At 43.7% G+C, this 21518-nt stretch overlaps 2 protein-coding genes across 3 annotated transcripts in view; one reads left to right on the forward strand and one right to left on the reverse strand.

Moving 5' to 3' along the window:
• Positions 1–11138, reverse strand: part of POLR3A (RNA polymerase III subunit A) — a 205050-nt gene extending 193912 nt beyond the window's left edge. The window contains exon 1 of the mRNA XM_073571227.1: positions 10845–11138. Coding sequence (XP_073427328.1) covers positions 10845–10885 — 41 coding nt within the window. The 5' untranslated portion in view covers positions 10886–11138. The remainder of the gene's footprint in view (positions 1–10844) is intronic.
• A 67-nt stretch (positions 11139–11205) lies between these two features.
• On the forward strand, positions 11206–21284 carry RPS24 (ribosomal protein S24). 2 transcript variants are annotated; one of them, XM_073571229.1, is made up of 7 exons: positions 11206–11364; positions 12943–13008; positions 13188–13397; positions 15222–15332; positions 16532–16549; positions 19450–19473; positions 21206–21284. In XM_073571229.1, the coding sequence occupies exons 1-5, from the start codon at positions 11221–11223 to the stop codon at positions 16535–16537; spliced, it is 537 nt and encodes a 178-aa protein (XP_073427330.1). In that variant the 5' UTR covers positions 11206–11220; the 3' UTR covers positions 16538–16549; positions 19450–19473; positions 21206–21284. The 2 variants fall into 2 exon arrangements, with proteins under 2 accessions (XP_073427330.1, XP_073427329.1); XM_073571228.1 differs by lacking the exons at positions 16532–16549; positions 19450–19473.
• The last annotated feature ends 234 nt before the right edge of the window (positions 21285–21518 follow it).

Below are 21518 nucleotides of genomic sequence, written 5' to 3' on the forward strand. Positions count from 1 at the left end.
CACTGTCTCGCCTTGTATTGAATTTATTGTCTGTATATGTCACCACTTAACTGTAAAGTGCTGCGGAATATGTTGGTGCTAAAAAGGATTATTATTATAATTAAGGAACTAAATAGAGCCATTTACTTTTTTTTTATTTTGTTGTTTTACCCCAGCAAATAAACGTTACCTATTTAAAGAATAACTGTTAAGCTTGGGTCACACCAAAGTATAAAAAAAAAAAATAAAAATCAGTCCGATGTTGAGCCAGAAAAGTAGCGCAGTGTGCGCTACTGAAGAGCAATGAATACTCACTGCTCTCTGAGCGCACAGTCCCAGCGAGTATTCAGGCAGTAGTGGTCTGCTTGTGAGCAGCGCATGACGTCCCTGCCATGCGCTGCTTACAAGCATAAAGTAGTTGCTGGCACGGGAGCAGGATGCTGCGAGGGAGCGAAGGAAGGTAAGTGTAATGGTTTGTTTTTTTAATGTTTTCTGATGGGACCATGCATACCAGGATGGAGGTGTGGTCCAATCATACCAAGATACTATTATTGACCCCTTTCCTACATTGAACGTAATATTCCGTCCATGTGACCTGGGCCCTAAGTCCCATGGACGGAATATTACATCATAGCGATCAGCGGCGCCCACGTGGTGAGCGCCGCTGATCGCGGCCGGGTGTCAGCTGATTATTACAGCTGACACCCGGCACAATGTGTCAGGGGCGGTCACGAACCGCCCCCAACACGTTAACCCCTTGCACACCGCGATCAAACACGATCGCGGTGTACCGGGGGTAAAGGGAAGCATCGGCAGGGAGTGGGCTCCCTCCGTGCTTCCCTGAGCCCCCCACAGCAGCGCAATGTGCAGCGCTGCTGCGGGGGTCTCTTTTCCTACAGGCCCCCGGATCCAAGATGGCGACGGGGACCTTTGGGGGCCTGTAGAGAGCTGGCTTCCTTAGTGCCTGCAAAGCGCAGGCATGAGGAAGTCTGTGTCTATGCCTGTGATAGACTGCTGAATTGTCACAGTGATCTATGATGTGACAGATCAGCGATCTGTCACAGGACAGTGATGTCCCCCCTGGGACAACCTAATACAGTTAAAAAAAAAAAAAAACAGTGTAAAAATAATTTAAAAAAAGAAAAGGGAAAAAAAAAAAAAACAATAAAAGTACACATATTTGGTATCGCCGCGTCCGTAACGACCTGCCCTATAAAACTGTCCCATTAGTTAACCCCTTTAGCGAACCCCTTAAAATTTAAAAATAAAAAACGAAGCAAAAATAATGATTTATTATCATACCGCCGAACAAAAAGTGCAATAACGCGCGATCAAAAAGACGCATATAAATATCCATGGTACCGCTGAAAATGTCATCTTGTCCCGCAAAAAACGAGCCGCTATACAGCGTCATCAGCGAAAAAATTAAAAAAAAAAGTTATAGCTCACAGAATAAAGCGATGCAAAAATAATTTTTTATATAAAATAGTTTTCATTGCATAAAACCGCCAAAACATAAAAAAACGACATAAATGAGGTATCGCTGTAACCGTACTGACCCGAGGAATAAAACCGTCTTATCAATTTCACCGCACGCAGAACGGTGTAAACGCACCCCCCAAAAGAAATTCATGAAATGCTGGTTTTTGTTCATTCTGCGTCCCAAAAATCGGAATAAAAAGCAATAAAAAAAATGTCACGTGCCCGAAAATGATAACAATAAAAACATCAACTCGTCCCGCAAAAAATAAGACCTCACATGACTCAGTGGGTCAAAATACGGAAAAATTATAACTCTCAATATGTGGTGATGCAAAAACAATTTTTTTTGCAATAAAAAGCGTCTTTTAGCCTATGACAGCTGCCAAACATAAAAGCCGCCATAAATAGTAAATCAAACCCCCCCCTTTATCACCCCCTTAGTTAGGGAAAAATAATAAAATTAAAAGAAAATGTATTTATTTCCATTTTCCCATTAGGGCTAGGGTTAGGGCTGAGATTAGGGTTAGGGGTGTGTTGGGGTTAGGGTTGGAGTTAGAATTGGGGGTTTCCACTGTTTGGGCACATCAGGTGCTCTCCAAATGCAACATGGCGTCGGATCTCAATTCCGGTCAATTCTGCGTTGAAAAAGTCAAATGGTGCTCCTTCCCTTCCAAGCTCTGCCATGCGCCCAAACAGTGTTTTACCCCCATATATAGGGTATCAGCCTACTCAGGACAAATTGCAAAACAACTTTTGGGGTCCAATTTCTCCTGTTACCCTTAGGAAAATAAAAAATTGGTGGCAAAAATATCATTTTTGTGGAAAAAAATGATTTTTTTATTTTCACGCCAGGGCGTTATAAACTTTTGCGAAGCCCTTGGGGGTTCAAAGTGCTCACCGCACATCAAGATAAGTTCCTTAGGGGGTCTAGTTTCCAAAATAGGGTCACTTGTGGGGGGTTTCCACTGTTTAGGTACATCAGGGGCTCTCCAAAAGCAACATGACACCCGCAGACCATTCCATCAAAGTCTGCATTCCAAAACGTCACTACTTCCCTTCCGAGCCCCAACGTGTGCCCATACAGTAGTTTTCTCCCACATATGGGGTATCAGCGTACTCAGGACAAATTGGACAACAACTTTTGGGGTCCAATTTCTCCTGTTACCCTTGGGAAAATAAAAAAAAAAATTGGTGACTAAAAGATCATGTTTGTGGAAAAAATACGATTTTTTTATTTTCACGCCCAGGCATTATAAACTTCTGTGAAGCACTGGGGGGGTTCAAAGTTCTCACCACACATCTAGATAAGTTCCTTGGGGGGGTCTAGTTTCCAAAATGGTGTCATTTGTGGGGGGTTTCCACTGTTTTGGTACATCAGGGGTTTTCCAATCGCGACATGGTGTCTGATCTCAATTCCAGCCAAAAACGTCAAATGGCGCTGCTTCCCTTCCGAGCTCTGCCATGCGCCCAAATAGTGGTTTAGCCCCAAATGTGGGGTATGAGCGTACTCAGGACAAATTGCACAATAACTTTTAGGGTCCTGTTACCCTTGGGAAATTAAAAATTGGGGGTGAAAAGCAGGGCTGTGGAGTCGGAGTCGTGGAGTCGGAGTTAGTTTTGGTTGGAGTCGGAGTCGGTAGAAATGTACCGACTCCAGCTTTAAAAAAAAAATGTATTAATATTTCATAATTGAACTTTCATATGAATTTTATAAATGTTACTCAAATATATATGTTCTATCAAACTATGAACAACAGAGATAAGCAGTTCTGCTGGAGATAGAGACATTTCTTACTTCTTGTGTGTCACTGTTCTCCACTGCCCTTATCTAATCTTATACTTGGTTAACCTCATGCTGCCCCAACCCCCCTACTTACAATGTATGAAACTGAAAGTGAAAATGTGTTGCAAATTCTTAGTAGTAAAGCTCCTCCTCTAGACTAGATCATACTAGGTGTGCGTCTTCCAAGCATCTCACAGCTGCCTGCTACTCAGAAGAGGAAGACTGTAAGAAGTATTATCCTTTCAACAAACTTTGCATCAGTTAACTGTGAGTACATGAGGAACAATAACAGTATTACTGACCACTATATCAGTTGTACGACCTGGCAATAATTTTGTACAATTGTTTTTAGGAAAAACAATTGTCATTTGGATTGTGAATGCAGAATTAAAAACCTGAGAATGTCAAAGAAGCATCACATTAAATCAGCTGTATTTGAACATTTCACCATCACTCAAGATAGAAAACATTATGTCTGTCAGTGTATGACAAATGATCCAGACGAAAACAAATGCTGTGAAGCCAAGATGAGTGCCTATTCAGGCAAAGATAAAAATGCTCCTACCAGAGCTTCTAATCTAAAGAGACATTTACAGCGCTTTCATCCAGAAGTACTGAAAGCAGTGGATGAGAAAGACTGCATCCAAACCAATGAACCAGTGCCCAGCTCTTCCAGCCAAACAAAGGAGCAGAGAACTTTGCAGCCATCAGTTGCAAGATATTTTGTCAGTGACAAAGTTACTGTGACAATGACAGTAGATACATTTAAAAAACAGATCATAGAGCTTGTTGTAAAGGATAGTGTGCCTATTTCATTATTTTCACGACCAGCTTTTATGTGTTTGAATGGGGAAATGGCCCGCAAGCTTGGTGTTTCTCTGGAGAGAGAGAGTATTAGAAAATTAGTAATCGAAGAAGCTTTTAAACAAAAGGAAGAACTTAAAAAAAACTCTCAAGGGACGCTTTCTGTTTCTTAAAATGGATGCCTGCACACGTCACAGAGTGAACTATTTTGCCATCAATGTCCGATTTGTTTGTGACAAAAATGAAATAGTTACCAAGACATTGGCAGTAAAAGACACCAAAGCTCATCACACCAGTGAGTTTCTCCAGGTCTTGGTGGAAAAGGTTCTGCAAGACTATGAACTTAAAAAAGAGCAAGTTCTTTCTGTCGTAACTGACAATGCTTCAAATATGATAAGTACTATTAAGCTAATGAATGAGAGTAATGATGGTGACTAGCAGCTAGAAGAACATTCTGGGTCCACAGACACAGAAATGTTTGAAATAGAGGAACACAGTATTGTAACTGAGGAGAAAACTGAAGTTGCTTCAGATGAACTGCAACATGATAGTTTAGATGATCTTGTTGAAACTGTATCAATATGTTCTTTCATTCATCACATGCGCTGTGTTGTGCATACGCTACAGCTGGCTATAAGAGACAGTCTGCAAGAAGGACATGCTGCTGCACTGATTGGAAAGGTGAGAAAATTGGCTACTGTTGCCAGAACCCCTAAAGTTGACTCAATTTTGAAGAGACGTGCTGGAAAAGGGGCAATTATTGATCAAGCCACACGATGGGGCAGTACTTACTTAATGATTCAGCGCTTGGTTGAACTGAAAACCTTTCTTGTAGACATGGCTAACCCTCAACTGACCTAAATGAAAGTCAGTGGAATCAGGTGACTGAGCTGGAAAAATTGCTAGAGCACCCATTTACAGTGACTAAAAAATTACAAGCAGAGGACTTAACTCCAGGTATTTTCTTAAAGGAGTGGAAGAACCTGATGTTTCGCCTGTCCCAAAGAGGAGGGTTAATTGCAAGTGGCATTGCTACATCAATGAAACGGAGAGAGGAGCTACTATTACAAAATAACATTCTTTTGGCAGCTGTTTATGTAGACCCAATGCATCGGATTCTTCTAGATGATCAACAGCTAAGGAAAAGAAGCTCTGTTTGAAATAGCAGTAAGGATGAAAGGGTTGCAGAACAGTCAGGAGGAACAAGAAGAATTTGGTCGTCCTGCCACATCTTCAACCTTATCATCAACTGATGAAGAATTTAATTTCAAAAAATATTTGGATCACAAGGACCGTGCAAAGCATTCCCGCATAGAAGAGTCATCCCCATCAAGAAACACAGCCAGTACATTTCAGCAGAATTTTTCATGTGCACTAAAAGAAATTGAGAAATTTGACCGTTCATCAAAAATAACAGTGCAACAAGCGATTCCTCTGTATCCTGACATTGTCAGAGATGTTGCCCGAGTGGTTACTGCTTTGCCACCAACACAAGTTAGTGTAGAGACTCTGCTCTCAAAATAATTAGATCAGATTTGAAGGCATCCATGAAGTAGGATCTGACAGAGGCAATACTTTTTCTGAGGACAAATTTATAGATTTCTTCTTATTAACTGCATAAAAGTGTTTATTGCATATTTACTTACAGTTTAGAAAAGTTTATAAAAGTTATTTGCTATATTCTAATTGTATTCTAATAAATGTAGTTTTTGCTCTAAGTGGTCTGATTACTTATATGATGGTGAGAAAATGAATAAGCACGATGTTTAATATTTTACAACAGTAAATTTGTTGTTATGAATTGGCCATTTATGAAGGAGTCGGAGCCGGAGCCGGAGTCGGAGCCTGATAAAATCCAGGAGTCGGAGTCGCAACTGTGGCTTACAGACTCCACAGTCCTGGTGAAAAGATCATTTTTGTGGAAAAAATATGATTTTTTAATTGTACCGCTGTACGTTATAAACTTCTGTGAAGCCCTTGTGGGTTCAAAGTTCTCACCACATATCTAGATAAGTTCCTTGGGGGGTCTAGTTTCCAAAATGGGGTCACTTGGGGGGGTTTCCACTGTTTAGGTACATCAGGGGCTCTCCAAACGCGACATGGCGTCCGATCTGAATTCCAGCCAATTGTGCATTGAAAAAGTCAAACGGCGCTCCTTCCCTTCTGAGCTCAGCCATGCGCCGAAACAGTGGTTCCCCCCCACATATCAGTTATCAGCGTACTCAGGACAAATTGCACAATAACTTTTGCAGTCCAATTTCTCCTGTTATCCTTGGTAAAATAAAAAAAATTGAACCTGAAGTATTTTTTTTGTGAAAAAAAGTTAAATGTTCATTTTTTTTTTTAAATATTCAAAAAATTCCTGTGACAACTAAAGGGTTAATAAACTTCTTGAATGTGGTTTTGAGCACCTTAAGGGGTGCAGTTTTTAGAATGGTGTCACTTTTGGGTATTTTCTAATCATATACACCCTGCAAAGTGGCTTCAAATGTGATGTGGTCCGTAAAAATAAAATGGTGTTGCAAAAATGAGAAATCGCTGGTAAATTTTTAACCCTTATAACTTCCTAACAAAAAAAAAATTTTGGTTCCAAAATTGTGCTAATGTAAAGTAAACATGTGGGAAATGTTACTTATCAAGTTTTTTGTGTGCCGTATCTCTGTGATTTAAGAGCATAAAAATTCAAAGTTGGAAAATTGTGAAATTTTAAAAATTTTCGCCAAATTTCCATTTTTTTCACAAATAAACGCAAGTTATTTGAATGAAATTTTACCACTAACATGAAGTACAATATGTCACGAGAAACCATGTGAGAATCACCGGGATCCATGGAAGCGTTTCAGAGTTATAACCTCATAAAGGGACAGTGGTCAGAATTGTAAGAATTGGTCCGGGAGTTAACGTGCAAACCACCCTTGGTAGTGAAGGGGTTAAAGAGAAATGTATATTCATTACTTTCCACGCCCATGGGCGTGGAATGCAGTGAATATTCATTTTTCTTTAGCAGTGGGAACAGGAGTTAGCCGCAGCCGCCGACTCCTGCCTCTGTGACCCACTTCTCCTCCGATGCTACCCCTCCACCACAGCCAGTACATCCGGACTATAAGACGCACCCCCCATTTTCCTCCACATTTTTGGAGGAAAAAAGTGCGTCTTATAGTCTGAAAAATACGGTAAACAGCCACACAAATTACAGATACATGTTCTGTCCATGAAAACCACTAGTAGAACTCATCCTGAAAAATGGAACTTGAGAATGAGCCCTTAAAGGGATTGTCTGGTCAAAAACAATAAGTCTGCAAGCACTCTGTGTGACTGTAGATTTATGAATCGCCCCAGCGCTCGCTCTGTGTGTTGTGGGGATTGCCGGTTTCAGACCGGAGACTGAAGAGTATGTATGAGTTATTCATACCCCCGGCCAGTGGGTGCGGCCTTGCTCTCCACACAAAGAAATCAATGGGCTACCATATGACATATCATACATGAAGTCTCTCAGCCAAAAATGGGGGCTTCTAACAGTAAATGATCTAATGGTTGGACATATGGACAGAAGTGCCCAGATGAGACGACCACTTCAACGATTGGACATATGGATAGAGAGGTGCCATGATGTGACAGCCCCATTAAAAACAATTCTCTTGGTTATGAAACTTTGGTGACAACCAATATAGTATCAAATATTTATCCCACAATAAGTTGTCAGACACCCTGAGGAAGAAGGACTGCGCTTCCTTTGAAACAATGGTGGTGGCACCGAGGTCCTGTGGCTTCACCAATAGCGACTGCTCATTGTTCACACCCCTGCAGGGGCAGTTGACCCGGGCGCAGCCGGCAGGGGGCACAGTCCGGGCCGCCTAATGCAGCGGTCCGCAGTGTCCTCCCTGGCGACTGCGTTCTGCCGCCCCCCCGGCCTGAGAGTCGGCGGTTCTCTGCGTCAGCTGTCAAGCTGACAGCTGGCGCAGAGAAGATGTGCGTGCTGGCTCCCAGGGAACAATTGTACTGGCGTCTGTATAGACGCCAGTACAATTGCAGCTCTGACCGCCGGCCAGAGCGACGTCAGCAGCGTGACATGTCATGTGATCACGCTGCTGACGTCACTCCCCGGCGCCCAGAGTGAACGCTCAGCGCTGGTGGTAAGTGTGCTCCAATGTGGAGATGAAGAAACCACCGAAGATGGGGGGTGTTAATGTGTGGCGATGGGGGTTAATGAGTGGGGATGGGGTTAATGCGTGGGGGGGGTTAATGCGTGGAGATGAGGTTAATGTGGGGATGGGGATTAATGTGTGGGTGGTTAATGAGTGGGGGTTAATGAGTGGGGATGGGGGTTAATGACTGGGGGGGTTAATGAGTGGGGATGGGGTTAATGTGTAGTGGGGTTAAGTGGGGATGGGGGTTACTGTGTGGGGGGTAAAGAGTGGGGATGGGGTTAATGAGTGGGGATGGGGTTAATGTGTGGGGGGTTAATGAGTGGGGATGGGGGTTAATGAGTGGGGATGGGGGTTAATGTGTGGCGGGTTAATGAGTGGGGATGGGGGTTAATGTGTGGGGGGTTAATGTGTGGGGGATTTGGAGTGGGGGGGTACATAATGTGTTGGGGGATTTGGGAGTATGGACGGGGGGGGGGTTAATGAGTGGGGATGGGGTTTATTGTTTGGGGGGGTTAATGAGTAGGGATGGGGTTAATATGTGGGGGATTTGGAGTGGGGAGTACATAATGTGTGGGGGGGATTTGGGAGTGGGGATGGGGGTTATTTAATGTGTAGGGGATTTGGAGTGGGGGGTACATAATGTATGGGGGGATTTGGGAGTGTGGATGGGGGGTTATTTAATGTGTGTGAGGGATTTGGAGTGTGGATGGGGGGTTATTTAATGTGTGTGAGTGATTTGGAGTGGGGATGGGGGGATTTAGTGTGTGGGGAGATTTGAGGACACAGAGTATGTATGAGGAAACAGTATGGGGGTTGGGTGCAGACAGTATGGGGAGCGAAAAGGTTAATGTATGTGGACACAGTACGGGGAGTCAGGGGTATGTGTGAGCAGGCAGTATAGAGAGTGAGGGGGTAAATATATGAAGAGACAGTATGGTGAACAGAGGGATGTTAGAGGAGACAGTGTGAGGAGAGAGGGGAATAGTGTGAGGCGACAGTATATTGCAGATATTTTTATTTAGGAGCATTATAATGACACTTCTATCTTTAAGGGGATCGTGTGGAGATTTGCTGCAGAAGACCGGAGAAGATGGAAGTCTACAGAGACGGCTGTGGATGAGAAAACTCATCATGGGGTTTGGACAAGAAGAAGAAAAGGAGAACGACTCCAGAGACAACGTCATCTATAAGGTACCTGGATGTAAATGTTATTTGTGATACTGACTTGTTCTCTTGTTTGTATTTGTTAGGAACATTAAAGGGGTTCTCCAGGTTTGTGCTGAGTCTGCAGACATTCTATGTGACTGCAGACTTCTGAATTCTCACAGTGCTCACTGAACGCTGTCAGGATTCTCTCGTGCCAGTAATTTACATACATGCGGTCACATGCTGACTAGACATGTGTGGCCGCACTCAATGAAAATGAACGGAATGAGGCCGGGCACGTCTAGCTGGAATGTGCCCAGAAGTATATAAATCACATACTTGTGCTGACATGACTGTACATCGGCAAGGGAGAATCCTAAAAGTGTGCAGTGCATTAGTTGTGAGAATTCAGAAGCTGCAATGTCAGGATTCAGCTCTGCAGGTTCCAGTGTCATCATACGGACACTTCACTCATATGCGATTTTCATACTTGACAAGGAGCTTCTCTTCCTGCTTTCAGTTTTTTACTGAACATTGAGAGCATTAGGGAGAGCAGCTCGTGGGTACATGGCTGAGTGTGCAAGTCGCATATGTACTTGGGGGGGGGGCGCCGAACCAAATTCTCGCCCCGGGTGCCAGGAAGCCTAGATACGCCTCTGCACCCCTGTTCAAGCCGCCGCTCAGCCACAGCGCTTCTGGCTACAGAATGCCACTGCTTACTACCATTCTGGATGGGCAGACTTGGGAGGATGCTCCCGAGTCGTATGTGCTTCCCTAAGGGACCATGTTACAGCTGCCACCTTGGAGTGGGAGGACTGTAAATCATAGCCATTGAAGAGGAAGTGTCTTATTTATCTGGATAGGTGTAACAACAGTGCTGTCTATACCCAGTGCACGAACCAAGCGAGTCTCACTGCGGTGGATCAGGGGACACCTCGTGAGTTTATTTTACTCACTTATATAGCGCCAATTAATTCCAAAGCACTTTACAGACATCATCATAGTCCCCATCGGGGCTCACAATCTAATTCCCCTATCAGCATGTCTTTGAAGTGTGGGAGGAAACCGGAGAACCTGGAGGAAACCCACACAAAGCAAAAATTCCCCACCAATCCAACTAAGGGAATGTAATATACCCCTGTTTATATGGGATATGTGTTCAGTCCTCTATTATCTACACATATTTCATGCTCATTCCATATCCAAGATGCAGCTGAAATCTATCACATCTCTCCATATTCCTGGACCTACAGGTTAAGTTCATTCTTTTTATCTCTTTTTAGCTCGTCCCCTGGTTTTCAGTAACGTGTGGGCAGCGACAATACATAATTGGTACTACAAGTCCCAGCATGCCCCTTCCACTCCTTACAGCATGCTGGGAGTGTCATCTTACAGCACCTAGAGAGCCGCAGGTCTCAAAACCAAGTGTCCCGAGTGAGAGGCAGCCACGGTCCCTCATGCAGCAGCCCTCTGCCGCCCCCACGTCACACACGGTCACTCACATCTTCTTTGCCACATCGGTTTCCCTGAACTGTTCCTTCATCCTGCCGCTCTCAGTGCTCTCCGCCACGAATGATTTACCACTCAGTCAGTGGTGCTCCATGCAGACTCCACTTCCGGTTAACCTTTCACCTCGCCATAGAGTTAAGTAGTGCGGGATGCGATGTCTCAGGCAGGCGCAGCGCCACCGTCCGGATGGTGTGCAGACTGCAGTTTTACAAAGCTGCTACTTGTTCCTCTGAGCTGTGCGGGCGGGACACGCGGTGGATATGAGGCCTATGTCATGCGCGTATTTCACAGTCCTTACTATACGACATCTGCAGTGGGTTTTTTTTTTCTTTCAATACGGTCCCTTTAAATGGGCGGACTCGGGGGTCGATGATTGACGGCCTTTCCAACCAATGCTTGTCCGTACTCAGGCGCCTGAAACCACGCCCACTTCCTGTGACTTCTACGATAGGATTGGCCGAAGAAATTTCTCTCTTTCTTTCCTTCCTCCCTGCGAGAGACGGTACCAAGATGGTGAGTGGCGGCGTCCCGTATGTGTACAATCCGCGGGATATCCGCGCCATCCTGCCCCCGGGGAGCGCGGCATGCGGGGCTCCCTGGGCAGTAGTGCGGCTGCCGGCGGGGTATTTGTGAGGGCGTGTGCAGAGAGCTCCGGAGGGCCCGTGCGGCTCTGGGTGTGCGGACTGTCCCGGGAGCAGGGCGACTCTGGGCAGTGGCCGCTCGGCTGCCTTCCCCAGGGCCATACCTGTGCGTCCTGCCGAATCCCTGCCTCACAGCCAGTGTGCACGGCGGGGGAGCTGCAGGAGACGGGGCTGCGGCCTGTCCTCCCTGCCGGAGGCCGCATGAGTACGAGGCCGGCCCTCCTCCTGCACGGCCTGGGAAACCTTCACTAAAGGAGCTCCCTGGGATCCGGGGCTTTCCTCCTATGTACGGTCCGGTGCCTCCATTCCTTCCCTATGAGGTTGGTGATAAAGGCCAGTAACTCAGGCAGCCTGTGCCCATCCAGCAATGATCTGCTGATCGGTGTGGACAGGCCATAACTTCTTAACCCCTTGAAGAATACATGTCCTTTGAGGTCTGCCCCATAGTGTGGGCACGGTTCTCATGTTAGAGGGCTGCCGTTACAACCACGGGCAGTATACAGTGCTGCCACCGGCGTTGTTGCACTTAGTGCACCATTTCCATCTGCCTGGTGGTGCAGGTATCATGCGTCCGGCCCCCATGGATCCTTAGGATAGAGGTGGGAGAATGGATTTGCAGGACCCCTGCCCATCTGCCAAGTCTGTGACCGGGAGGACTGCAGGCTGCCAGCGCTCTCATTTGATTCGCTAGGCTGCTGCTGTTTCTGTTGTTTATCATGATGATATTGCACCAGCTTGTTGATCAAGAGTCTGGAGGGAAGTGGATTCAAACACAGTAAAACAAACATATATAAAAATACTCTGCTGTAAAAAAAAAAAGTAACAGTAAGTGCTAGTAAAAGATACGTTTTTGCAAAAAATGTATACTAAGCCGCTCTGCCAAACGTCAATGTAACCCCATCCGAGCAGTCCCTAACTGTTATCTTTTTTACTAGCACTTGCTGTTTACTGTTAATTTTTTACAGTAGAGTAATTTTATACATTTGTTTTACTGTGTTTCCATCTTCTGGTGGTGTGAACACTGTCCCACAGACGTGTTCACTGTGTGCGTGGGCTATGTGTTTGAATTTGAGGTAGGGGAATTCGCAGACCTTCCATCCAGCGGTCACAGATTACTGACCCTGCCGAAGGCCTGCCTATTGATTCTCCCATCTCTATAGGTCATCTATAAGAAAGTACCACAGAGCTGAGGAGAGATGTCAGCAGGGAACAGACTCAACACCTGATGCTCTGTGGTCATCACAGCGAAGGATCACATGGGACCTTTTTGGATTCCTACCCCTTTAATATAGCCTTAGAAGTCAATCATGCAACTTATTGTCATGTTTTCTATTCATTTGTACCTTGGCCTTTGAGACTTAGAAGATGGACACATCAGGATATTTACTAATCATAGCTAGAAAAGAGATGGAAGACAATACAAGTTTACATTTCTTTTTTTTTCTCTTAGAACGACAGCGTCACTATTAGAACTCGGAAGTTCATGACCAACCGGCTGCTTCAGAGGAAGCAAATGGTAAGTTGCTCTGCTCCTACATCCCTGTCTATAGCTGCCTAGAGCTGTCTTATGGTTGTGACTGCATTCTCGTCTGTCTTTGGGAGGATGTATTACCTTAGATTGTTGCATTAGTTGCAAGAATTTTTATTGCTGCCAAGTCTTTATTAAGCTCTGTATGGTGTGCTTCTTGCCTTTAGGTCATAGATGTCCTTCATCCGGGAAAAGCTACTGTCCCCAAGACCGAAATCAGGGAGAAGCTGGCAAAAATGTACAAGACTACCCCAGATGTGATCTTTGTCTTCGGTTTCCGGACTCACTTTGGTGGTGGCAAAACTACCGGCTTTGGCATGATTTACGATTCCCTAGACTACGCTAAGAAGAATGAACCCAAACACAGACTGGCCAGGGTAATTGTCAGGAGTGGTAAAAGTTTTCTCCAAAAATTGTTTACGGATATATTCACAAAGGGTGTGTGCACATGTTCAGTTTTATGCAGCAGAAAACTGCAAATACTGGAGTGTTGGTAGGAAAAACACGGCAGAAAATACCAGAGATTTTGATGCAGTTTTTTTTCCCCCACCAGTTATATAAAGTTTTGAAAAAAAAAAATCTAATTCAGATCTGCTGACCTCTCTGAATGCTGAACTCTGCTTTCCGTGCATAGGCAGAAAGGGGTCAGTCTGTAATGGGGTGGAGTTATACAGAGCTCTGAAAATGGAGTACTACATGGCAACATGTGTAAGGATAAGTGCACACGTACTTTTTTGCCCTGCGGATTTTTCCGCGCAGAATTGAAGAAATCCGCAGGTCAAATGACCTGCTTTTTTCCTGCGGATTTCTTCCATTTTTAATTCGGTTTTTGTGCGATTTTCCACTGCGGTTTTCCCCCTGCGGATTTGGAGACTGGGGAGGTGGAAAACCACACAAAAGAAGTGACGTGCTGTGGATTTTGTACCGCAGAAAAAAACGCAGCGGTTTTTTTTTTTCATTGATTTACATGCTACTGTAAATCACACTGCGGATCCGCAGCGTTTCTGCGCTGTAAAATCCGCTGCGGATCCGCAGGAATTCTGCATCGTGTGCACACAGCCTACTAGTGATAACCTGATAAATTGGTGATTTTAATCACCAGAGGACTAGTAAACCTGGTGCCATGTAGTCTCCATATTCATGATCTGTATAAGGCCGGGGTCACACTTGCGAGTGAAATGCGAGAAACTCGCATCAATACCCGGCACTGCCACCAGCGGTTTGGACCGGAGTGTTCAGATGCATAGAAATACATGCAGCCGCAGACTCCGGTCCCAAGTGCTGGCGGCAGTGCCGGGTATTGAGGCGAGAGACTTGAGCTGCACTCGCAAGTGTGATTCCGGCCTAAACCTGCCCCTACCACTGATTGTATACAAAAAGCTGCTAAGCAGTAGTGTGAGCGGGGTTATGCAAAGCTCTGCATTCAGAGTAATAGTAGATCTGCTGCAGAGATAACAAGGATTTTATCAAAACTGCAGAAAGCAGCCCACTAAGTGACACATGACTGGCAGCAGTAATTCTTCCCCCACATAATGCTAGTCTAGCCAAAACCTGCTGCCAGATCCACTTTAAGGCACAGCTGGTCTGTAACCCTATGTTTTGCTTTTGAGCAGGGTTCCCATCATTCATATGTACTTATATAGATATTTAATTGGTAGAGATGAGCAGAAAGATCCGCACTGCCTAAGGCTGGTTTCACATTAGCGTTGAGACAACGCTGCGCACTGCGTCGGTAAGCCCCGCCCCGATCTGGCTCCTTGCCCGCCCCATCCGGGATCACCACCTACTTTCGCATTTGCACGCATGCGATAGTAGGCGGTGATCCCGGATGGGGCGGGCAGGGAGCCGGATCGGGGTGGGGCTTACCGACGCAGTGCGCAGCGTTGTTTCAACGCTAATGTGAAACCAGCCTAAGATGATGGTATTTGAGTGTTGGCTGATGAAGTTCGCACCGTTAAGTTCGGCAGATAGCATTACACCTTAAATTGCAATTTGTTTACTACCTTCCTTACTCCCCCCACCACCTATACACAGAGGTCTTTTCCCCCAAAAATCATGCCTGCACTTCTCGCATAGGAACCAGGGCATTATACGTATTATAAGATGAGTTGCCCTCATACACTACAGATACTTATTTGCATCTGTGTACATACGTCTTAACAGTTTCGTACAAATTGGATAACTTGATGTACTTCTTATAGCATGGTCTCTATGAGAAGAAAAAGACTTCAAGAAAACAGCGTAAAGAAAGGAAGAACAGAATGAAGAAGGTCAGGGGTACAGCCAAAGCTACAGTGGGTGCTGGTAAAAAGGTAAGTGTAAAGCACAGTAGCTTGTAGTGTCTCTTTAAATGTCATGGGATCACACTTAACTTTTTTTTTTTTTTCAAATTGATCTGGTCTTTATTCTCTCCCCTGATGTACAGAAGGTAACCTTTCCTTAGAGGATTAGTGTGTAGTCTGCCAGATCATAGTATTTTCATTCCTTCATAAAAATGTAGTGAGGAGAACCCATGGAGGTTAATACCAGTATAGTCTATTTGACTCTGAACCTAAAGTGAAATAATTCGAATTGCTGAATCTGTCAATGATTAGACAAATTTCCTCATCTGCCCACTTCTGAATGTCCACTGTCTTTTGACAGGACGCTAAAATGGCTTTCTTCATCCTTGGGGGGGCTACATAGAATACTTGTGCCGGCCCTTCATATCTCGAAACAAGACGTGCTTAATTAGGAGCAATGCTAGGCTACTTGGCTAGAATTAGCGCTTGCAGCGTTTCGCCAATACTCGGCTGTGTGCAGCAATACTAAACCATTCACTGTCGCTTAGTATGCCTTACAGCTCTTGGAGGAATTGTCACAAGTTCTCCATTGCTGAACTCTAATGTAAAGAACCTGCATTCTGTCTTGAACTTAAGTTTCACTTTGTTCACCTTTTCTTTATTCCCCAAGTGATACATTCTTGGTTCTTGCGTGACATCGGGGTACATGTTAGGATAGGATATGGGTTGAACTAGATGGACTTAAAGTCTCCCTTCAACCTTAATAACTATGTTACTATGTTACATTACTGCTTAAAAAAAGTTTCTGCTGCAGATTGCATTACAAAATTTACATTGGTTACTCGCGGATTTCACTTAACATTGCAAAGGGTGAAATCCTTGCTGAAAACGCAACCACGTAAAATTGCCATACTGCAGAAAAATTGTATTGCAGGTCAATTTTCCAACTTCATTCAATTTGCTTCTAATACTCAGCTGATTATTGACTGCAAATCCATTCTGACAATCTGCAGCATCCAGCAATGTGTGACCACGCCCTTATTGGTCCTGCTGGCTCATGTCTTGGCTAAGCCTTCACTGTTATTGTATAGTTGTGTAATATGAAGCAAATGACTTGTGAGGATTCCTTCATATTATTAGCTGCTTTCTTATTTAGACTTAATTTCTGGCTGTAGTTTTGTATGTTGTAAATTGACACTTTCTGCCTCTTTATTCCACGCATTCTACAGAAATGAAGCGATCAGCAGGTATAGTGATTGCATGAGTGTGACTGCTATTCCCACCTCGCACTTCATACGGTCCCATTATAGGTTTGCAGTGCACTACTGGGTCATAATCCCTGAGACTGTTAATATCACAAGCTTTCCATGTCTGTAGTCTTGTAGTGTGTGCAATGGCCCTAAGGTCAGAAGGACATTGTCATTGTACACCACGTACTTTTGGAACGTAACTATGCTTGTGCATGCAATGTTCATAAATCGTTTTAGACCAAATGTGTATATTTTCAGCTTCTCCAAGTTTTATTGTGTGGCCATAAAAAAGTGCTGAGCTTCTGTGATCTTCTAACTGCTTCTTAAACACTTCGAGCTTGTCCTGAAATGCTCCACACTGTAAAGTACAGCATATTTGTAGTCTACTGTCAAAGTTCCTCAGCGTCCCTTTGATCCAACCACGTCTTGGCCGTAGACGTCTTATGTTTCTGTGAAACTCCTAGAATGCATTGGACTTTCACATGGATTGCCGAATGACTTTACTCCTTACGATTTCCCCGTCCCTAAAAATGATTGGCCTCACGGACATCCATTTCAGTGTTTGGCTTCCCTACAGGAGTCCATTAAAGGGGTGGTTCGAAGGTTAAGTCTAAGTTCCTCTCAGTTTAGATTACGGCACCTAAATAATTTTCTCGCATTAAAAATTCCCCACCGTTCTTTAACTCCTTGAGACCTCAGGTTGTCATGCCGAGGCACCAGTGACCCCCGATCACGTGACTGGGTCATCGTTGTGCGTATTTCCGGCATGACTGCCGGAAGCACGCGTTAAATGCCGCTGTCAATTTGATAGCGGCATTTAAATAGTTAATCGCGATTCCACCCGCCGCTACTGCGGGCACATGTCAGCTGACATGTCCCGGCTTTGATGTGGGCTCAGCGCTGGATCCCACATCAAAGGAAGAGATGTTACCTTCGCAGTACTAGTACGGCGGAGGTCGTGAAGGGGTTAATATCCCATGGATATTTGGAATGATACTCAATGCTCAAAACCAAAGTGGAAAATGAAATTACAGGCTGATCTAACTTCATTTGAAATACCTCAAGACAAGGAAATGATACTCGGTAGTGTGTGTGGCTGCCACATGCCTCTATAACCTCCCTTAAAACGCCTGGACATGGTCCTGATGAGGTGGAAGACCTGGATTGAGCAGACACATGGATGTCAGTGGCCTGCTGGAGGTCATTTTGAAGGGCCTTGGCACTGATCCTCCTGGACAAATGAGGAGCTGGCGGTCCAGTTGCTGGACAGCTCCACCATGTCTCCTGGTGTACTGGCCTGCTCCATGCTCTGGACACTGTCACAGCTTGCATTGATGTGCCATCCTGGATGAGCTGCACTACCTGAGCAACATCTGTGGGTTATAGACACGCCCTCATGCTACTGTACAATACTCAGGGCTGTGGAGTCGGTAAGCCAAACCTCCGACTCCGACTCCTCAATTTCCCTTACACCGACTCCCACTCCCACTCCCACACATATTGCTTATATTTAAGTGAAAAATTTATTGTAGTACAATGTGAACCTCAGACATTTAATCATTTTTATGATCCAATAATCAAGATATTTAGATAGAACAGAATATATATTGGTGTACTACCCGGTTTTCATTCTTTTTGGTACAGATACGATATGGATAAATGGATAGAGCAGATTTCTAATCTGCTTTTGCTATTGAGAACATTATCTATGAGCTCAAAAACCTTTCAGGTGATGCAGTTTTTTAAAAAGATGATCAACTTTTGCAGCTGAAAAACGTATCCTCAAAAAACACAGGAAAAACGCTGTGTGTGAATGTAGCCTTAGATCAGGAATATAACAGCCATTTATAGGACATTTCATAACTTTCCCAAACTCCTATGAAAAAATATTCGGCACATCCTGCATTGAATTACTGTACCCAATTTATTATATATTTTAGGAGTCGGTCCATTTTATACCGACTCCAACTCCGACTCCACCAAAATGAGCACCGACTCCGACTCCACAGCCCTGACTACTAGGGGTGAGAGCAATGATGAAATGCAAAAGTGACCATAGCAGCAGCCAAAAAGGATGAGAACAGAGAAGCGGTCTGTTGTCACCCCCTGAAGAATCACTCCTTTATAGGGGTTGTCTTGCTAATTGCCGATCATTTCTACCTGTTTGTTCCATTTGCACAACAGCAGGAGAAATTGATTCACAATCAGTGTTGCTTTATAAGTGGACAGGTTGATTTCACAGACGTGTGATTGACATTGTTACATTGTTTTAAGTGTTCCCTTTGTTTTGTTTGTAAGGTGTGGGTGTGTGCATATTGTAGTAAAATACATACAATATCAAGTTGTGTGGGGTGAAAAGGGGGTGTATATAACTTGCTGTTTTGAATGTAATGGGTAGTACGGGGCTATTTGTAATTTGGTGCTGAGGATGAAGAGGCACTGTAGATTTAATGCATGTTATGTGCCTTTTAATATTCCTGATTCACATAATAGATTGTTGGGTTGTAGTAACTTGTCTCTGTTCCCTAATATGGAAATAAAATCATAAACCCTTTTAAAGGGTACCTGCTATCTGATGCATGCGTCACAAACAGTGGTCAATATGAAATAACATCTGGATCCACTAAGCAAAAAAACAACGTTTTCCATAGACTTCAGTGTTAAAAATAACTGGATCCAGCAGAGATCAGTTACTGTCTGCACAACTTTCTCAATGCATTGCTGCTGGATCCCTTCTAACCGATCCCTACTGGACATGTGAACATAGCCTAACTTGTAAACAAAAAACATTGGTTTTCTCTTATTACCTTTTTCATAACTTTATTTCTTATTTGAGTCTTGATCTACTTTCATAATTTACCCTCTAATTTTCTTTTCTTTTCCTGAAACTTTGCCAGTGAGGTTGAAGCTAGTTTTCACAGGTACTTCAGTTGTGATGTAAAGCATGTTTGCATGGAAAAATACAGCTTTTTATAAGGCATCTGATGCCCTTGTGTAATGACATATTTAAAATGGTGTTCTAGTTTTAACAAGTTATTGCCCATTTATAGTACAGATTGTAACTACTAGGTAAAACTGCTGGGACCTCCACTGATTTCCAACACTGGGGTCCCATGTATCCTGTTGAAATGGAGTGGTCTTCATAAATGTGTGCTGACAATCCATAGTCTATGGGGCTGATGGAGATGGTCACGAGCAGTAGTCTGCAATCTCAGTCCTATAGATGCCCATGTGCAACCATTGCTTTATTAGAACAAGGACATGGGACCTCCTGTTCTTATCACCTGTCCTGTCAATAGGCAATTACTTGTTGAACTCTGAATACCCTTAAGACAGTGTTCCCCCAACTCTGGTCCTCAAGAGTCATTAATAGGTCATGTCTTCAGGATTTCCTTAGTATTGCACAGGTGATTGAATTATCACCTGGGTATTACTAAGAAAATCCTGAAGACTTTACCTGTTAGGTCAAAAAGCTGGTGACAGTTTCTCTTTATCAACTAAAAATATCATCTAATAAAGTGTGAGCTATGCATTCCCCAACTACTTGTGAAACCCCATGAATCCCCCATAAAAAGCCTTTTATATTGTTCCCGCACTGTATGTAAATATCCTTGGTCCGGTCTGAAGGGTGTTGGTTCTGGTCCCTCACTCCATACAGTGTTTTACCGGTCAGGTTAATTACTTTTATATTTTGACCGATCTGACTCTTCTCAATGCTGCAATACCAAATGTTTATTTTGTTAGTCTCCCTAAGGGGGCTTGAAGATGCGATGGTCTGATTGCTTGTGTTATATGCAACGATGCTTCAGCAACGTTGCATATAGAAGAAACCAATTTCTTTTGGAGCTTTGCCACAGTCAGGGTTCTGTATAGACAGTCACGGGGGTCATCAACTGACACATAGTATGTACTCACTCAAAATCCCTCTTGCTCCATATGAGGTTGGTGGTCACGTGCCCACATGTAACTATTTACAAACTTGGTGTCGCTCATGTGCCGATTAGTCTTGCCCAGCTTTTCTCAATATAATAGAATTTCCTCTAGTAGGCACATGTCTGCAAATATGGAGATATTTTACGTATGGTCATGTTACTGTCCCTTTCACGAGGATCATAAGATGGTTATTGCAGATTTTTCTTCTGAGACTAAAGAACCTGTTTAGGAATGTGAGTAGTGCCCCATCATGCATGCAGCCCTATAGCATGTTCACATGTGTTCTCCCACCATCTTAATGCACCATCTTCATTGTAAAAGTTTATTTTTAGTTTAGTAAACTTGTAGTTTGTGCTTGTCTGCAATATGTCAGGTGTTCTTGGATCAATGATGTATAACAGGTTATAGATTTCTTGAAGTTCTAATTTTTCACCAGATTTCCCATATAAACAATCTTAAGCTTAGTTGTTAAAGTGGTTATCAAACCTTATATATTCAAAAGCATGTATTTGTGGCTTAAAATAACAGACAGTTATGTTATGTTATGCTATGTTATGCCTTTTGAAGCCTGTGTGTAAGTAAAAAAAAATGGCACCTAAAGCTGGTCCCATTTAAAATTGGAGTATTGCACTTCTTTACTATTCTGTTGTGAAAGAAGTTTTTGTTTGGTCCTTTTAAAATTTACTTTGATTATAATCATGTTCCTTTTTTTTCTTACAGAAGGATTAAAGGATCCAAAGATTGTCTGTATGAAGATTGTACCTCAGTCCTGGACCTTGTAATAAAATGTATAAAAATCGATGTCCTTGTATGTTTGTTTATTTAGACCAGAGGTGGGGAACCTCAGGCCCCAGGGCCATTTACGGCCCTCAATGACCTTTTATCAGGCCCCCTGAAAGATTCTCAGGGACTGCATTCTTGGGCAGGAGCTGTATTTTGATTGCCGCCAGCTCATTCATTTCTTCTTGCTCTGTTAGTACACACACAGTGTTCACTACTGAACACTAAAGGGCTTGCAATAAAAGGTTTACGT

This window comes from Dendrobates tinctorius, unplaced genomic scaffold (genome assembly GCF_039654945.1).
Source record: "Dendrobates tinctorius isolate UK_male_01 unplaced genomic scaffold, ASM3965494v1 ptg000028l, whole genome shotgun sequence".
Lineage (NCBI taxonomy): Eukaryota > Metazoa > Chordata > Amphibia > Anura > Dendrobatidae > Dendrobates > Dendrobates tinctorius.